The sequence below is a fragment of the Brassica napus genome, chromosome A5 (genome assembly GCF_020379485.1).
Source record: "Brassica napus cultivar Da-Ae chromosome A5, Da-Ae, whole genome shotgun sequence".
Classification (NCBI taxonomy): domain Eukaryota; kingdom Viridiplantae; phylum Streptophyta; class Magnoliopsida; order Brassicales; family Brassicaceae; genus Brassica; species Brassica napus.
Window position 1 is genome coordinate 9,797,208 of NC_063438.1, and position 5,106 is coordinate 9,802,313.

At 26.4% G+C, this 5,106-nt stretch overlaps 1 protein-coding gene across 1 annotated transcript; it reads right to left on the reverse strand.

Moving 5' to 3' along the window:
* Positions 1 to 663: 663 nt before the first annotated feature.
* LOC125609522 (cyclin-dependent protein kinase inhibitor SMR9-like) lies at positions 664 to 2,537 on the reverse strand. The gene has a single exon (XM_048781003.1). The coding sequence runs from the start codon at positions 1,260 to 1,262 to the stop codon at positions 903 to 905; it is 360 nt and encodes a 119-aa protein (XP_048636960.1). The 5' UTR covers positions 1,263 to 2,537; the 3' UTR covers positions 664 to 902.
* Positions 2,538 to 5,106: the final 2,569 nt, after the last annotated feature.

The window sequence follows — 5,106 nt, forward strand, 5'->3', positions numbered from 1 at the left end:
AATTGTATTAAAATTTTAAAATGATATTTTTTTTATAATAAAAACAACATGTCTGAATGACACTCTTTATAAAACATAAAAAATAAGGTAATTTCTACAATTTCCAAATAGACTCGCACAGTAAATTTTCAACACTTTTTTTGAAACACTTAATTTTTCAACATTTATAAACTATAAATCCAACAACGGAATAGTTGAATTGTTTTACTAACTTTGGATTATATCCAAAAAATTTTGTAAGCATAGTATCCTCAATCCACTTTATTTTGCTATACTAAAATTTTTATTTTCTTTAGAATTTTACAGATTTGAACTAGGATCAAAAAATTTAAATGTGAGCTATCAGTAATCATTCTCATGAAAATGGTATATCATTTGATGACTTTTTGTGTTGGTAACACACCATTTCATGACTTTTTTTACATAAACTTTAATAGAAAGGAAATATCTGCCATAAGTACTTTTAGTGGATTTGTTTTTGGTAAGCAAAACCAATAAAGTATGTAAAACAATAACCAACTCGTTCGTAATTAACTCAAACCAAAATACAAACAAAACTGCAAAGCCAACAAGCCTGAAATGTTAGCAATCATCTGAATACACATATTCAAACCTACCTAATTCACAATAACTATAAAAAAAAAAAAAGAGATAGGGCATTTGATTAGTTATATTATACCCTACCACAAATTCAAGCCTACCTAATTCAAAATTATCCAAATACTAAAAACAAAAAGAGCCAAAGAGGGGAAATTTAAAGCAAGATAAGAAAAAAAAAGGTAAAAACATCACACTACACTCTCTATAATACATCTTCAATCATTGTATTATTGAATCAAACTAGAAGCTTGAGATTGATCATACCATGAGAAGAGCCACAAAACGATAATTAAAACTTAACTTTATTTGTCGATTTGTTGACCATGATTATTACCAAGTGCCAAAACAAATAAGAGCTCTATCTCTGGAGGAGCAAAGAAAGTGATTTGTCTCCTCCTCAAAGCAGAGTTTTGGGCAACCCTTTGCTTCTTCGGCGCAGGCGGACACGTCAGCATCTCCGGTATTCTTGACTTCGTAGACTTCGGCGTACAACATCCATGGGATGAAATCGGCGACGTTGACGTAGCGGTTGAAGATATGGAAGTAGATGATAACGTTGAAGTGACGTCACTATTGATACTATATGGAGAAGATGAATTCTTGATTGTTTTTCTTCTTCTTGGAGTTGTTCTTCTTACTGGTGTCTTTCCTTTTGACGCCATTTTAGACCAAACCTAGATAGAAGAGAAGAGGGAACGAGAAGAGAAAATGTGTGGCTCAGTATATGTATAAACCTTAGTGGAAGTTTTACTTTAAAGCTCTTAAATTTTGACTGGAAAAAGTTTCTATCAGGAGAGAAGAAAAAGCCAAGAAAGAAAAAGGCAAGGAAAAGAAGAGGAGAGATTGCTAAGTATTTGGAAAACTAAAGACAAAGGATTTCTTTATGGTAGAGGATCAATGCAAGCAAGTCACTAATGTAGTGTGAAATGGGTACGCTTTACTTTACTTAAATATTCATAAAACTATAATAGTAAATAATACAAGTAGTGGTTTAGAATGATCTCATCGGTTAAATGGACGTTTTATCAAAACTTACAGCTTATCATAATATTTTACATGTTTTTAATTCTTTATACTAGCATATCAATACTATTAAAAGGGAAGGAGTTTAAATAAATCTACTTAAAAAATGTTGTTTGGACCCTTTCATTAATAAATAATATTTTGGTCTTACTTTGATTTAGACAAACCATATCAATATTATTAAAACAGTGTCACTGCTTTATTTAAAACCTATGTTATTTAATTATATTTATTTTTCACTAAATCTATTTAATTCCAATAACTACTTATTTTTAAATTTCATTTCTCTTCCAGCGTAGTTAGTTAAGATAGCAAACATATATTTTTTACTGTCAACACAATACCTACCGGTTTAAAACATTTGCCCTATAATAATTTTCGTGTATACTTTCAACAAATTACTATTAATATACATTAACAAGACTGTTGTTTATGAACATTCTAAATATCATTTTAGGGTTCGTTTAAGTATTATAAGATCATATGATAGGGCTATAGAATATGTTTTAATAACATGATAGTGCTATACAATATGTATTAATATAAAAGCAGTCGAGATTTTTATGCAAAATATCATTTTACAACCAAATTTCCCTGTTAAAAAAAAAAGAAAAAAATTCCCTGTTACTAAATCCAAACTCATGATACCGTATGACCTACAAATACGCGACTTCAAAACTTTAAAATATTATTGGATTTGTATAATATTTACCACATTAATGCTTAGATATCAAAAATTGTACCCTTTTACACGTATATGCAAGCTAATCTTCAAAGTATCTACACTTAAACAAAACAGGATTTCAGAAATATACCTATCAAATTCAGTCACTGTAGAATACTTAAAATAGTATAATAGAAAATATAACAATACTTAAATTCATAAACTTTTAATGTCTATGAATAGTAAAAATAAATTTTAAATCTAAAATAAATGAAAAGTAAAGCTTTAGGATTTTCGATAAGAAAAAAAAAGAAAACCAATACCAAAACACATAAAATATCATCTTTCAATTTATTATTTTAGGTGGTATAGTGAAATCTTCACCAAAATCTAAAAATCATAAACAAAATAGTTTAATCGATGTTATATGATAAAATCAGAAAGTTCAATGCAAGTTTGGAAATAAAACATAGATTTTAATAATCGAAACTTTAAAAAAAAAAAAAAGTAAAATCACTTGCTGGTTCAGCCGGTGGTTCAACGGTTGTCAGGTTACCGAATTTAAGGATTTTTAATGATGTTATCAAATTTTTAATCAATACTATTAAAAGGGAAGGAGTTTAAATAAATCTACTTAAAAAATGTTGTTTGGACCCTTTCATTAATAAATAATATTTTGGTCTTACTTTGATTTAGACAAACCATATCAATATTATTAAAACAGTGTCACTGCTTTATTTAAAACCTATGTTATTTAATTATATTTATTTTTCACTAAATCTATTTAATTCCAATAACTACTTATTTTTAAATTTCATTTCTCTTCCAGCGTAGTTAGTTAAGATAGCAAACATATATTTTTTACTGTCAACACAATACCTACCGGTTTAAAACATTTGCCCTATAATAATTTTCGTGTATACTTTCAACAAATTACTATTAATATACATTAACAAGACTGTTGTTTATGAACATTCTAAATATCATTTTAGGGTTCGTTTAAGTATTATAAGATCATATGATAGGGCTATAGAATATGTTTTAATAACATGATAGTGCTATACAATATGTATTAATATAAAAGCAGTCGAGATTTTTATGCAAAATATCATTTTACAACCAAATTTCCCTGTTAAAAAAAAAAGAAAAAAATTCCCTGTTACTAAATCCAAACTCATGATACCGTATGACCTACAAATACGCGACTTCAAAACTTTAAAATATTATTGGATTTGTATAATATTTACCACATTAATGCTTAGATATCAAAAATTGTACCCTTTTACACGTATATGCAAGCTAATCTTCAAAGTATCTACACTTAAACAAAACAGGATTTCAGAAATATACCTATCAAATTCAGTCACTGTAGAATACTTAAAATAGTATAATAGAAAATATAACAATACTTAAATTCATAAACTTTTAATGTCTATGAATAGTAAAAATAAATTTTAAATCTAAAATAAATGAAAAGTAAAGCTTTAGGATTTTCGATAAGAAAAAAAAAAGAAAACCAATACCAAAACACATAAAATATCATCTTTCAATTTATTATTTTAGGTGGTATAGTGAAATCTTCACCAAAATCTAAAAATCATAAACAAAATAGTTTAATCGATGTTATATGATAAAATCAGAAAGTTCAATGCAAGTTTGGAAATAAAACATAGATTTTAATAATCGAAACTTTAAAAAAAAAAAAAGTAAAATCACTTGCTGGTTCAGCCGGTGGTTCAACGGTTGTCAGGTTACCGAATTTAAGGATTTTTAATGATGTTATCAAATTTTTAAATAATGGATATTTTCTAAAACCCAAACTGGATTATTTACTGAGTCACCGGGTTTATCAATTTGACCACGGGTCCGGGTCAGACATCAAAACACTGCTCGAGACTCTTAAAAACTTTTAAGTATCTATTGCAAAATCATAAACTAATAACATTAAATTTTAACATAGTCTTGAAGAGTTTTAATTGAATAACACCAGAATCACTATAAAACCTAAATCTTTAGAAGTGTATAAATAATCTATCCAATAGCACCTTCTTAGTAACATATAGTTTCTTTGTTGATTATTTTACCTAATTTTTCTTGATTCAATATGGTGAGTTAAAAAAACTCGTGGTATTCAAATTTTACACATCTACCCAAAACACATTGTGTACACATGAAACGTAATTGTAAGATTATTACTATGCTATAATATAAATTTATAAGTTATAAAATAAAGTATTTGTAAGAGAGACAAATCCCGCGCTTTAAAAGCGCGGGTCAAAATCTAGTTAGTAGTTATGATCAGGTAAATAAGAAGCTTTCTTTAAAAAAAAAGAAATATATAAGAAGATTTTGGTTCATAATCTATATAATATTATTTAAAAGTTATTTTTTTATGTGTCGCGCTCACGTTAACTCTCACGATAGTTGGCTACACTTATACTCTTAATGAATTAAAAATATAACATTTAAATAGTATTATTGAATTTTTTTATTTAGTTCCTTTTTATAATTTTCCAAATAACTTATATAATAAAAAGAAACATTTATAAAGTTTAAAAACAAATTTAAAAACGAAAATATATGTATATATAATATTATTTCAATAAAAAGGAAAGTTAACAAAGGAGAAAAATTCCATTTAAACATATTTTTAATAACATAAAATATACTTTTGAAGTAATAAGATATTTCTTTATATCTATTTTTTCTTAGATGAAAATAGATATTTGCATATAATGTGATTTCATAAAACAAGATTCACACACATAATCTTGATATCAGAAAAAAATATTGTTTTTTTAAAACATAGTTTTAAACAA

Coding starts and splice junctions, on each gene's coding strand:
- LOC125609522 (XM_048781003.1), bottom strand. CDS start 1,262: ATGGCGTCAAAAGGAAAGACACCAGTAAGAAGAACAACTCCAAGAAGA.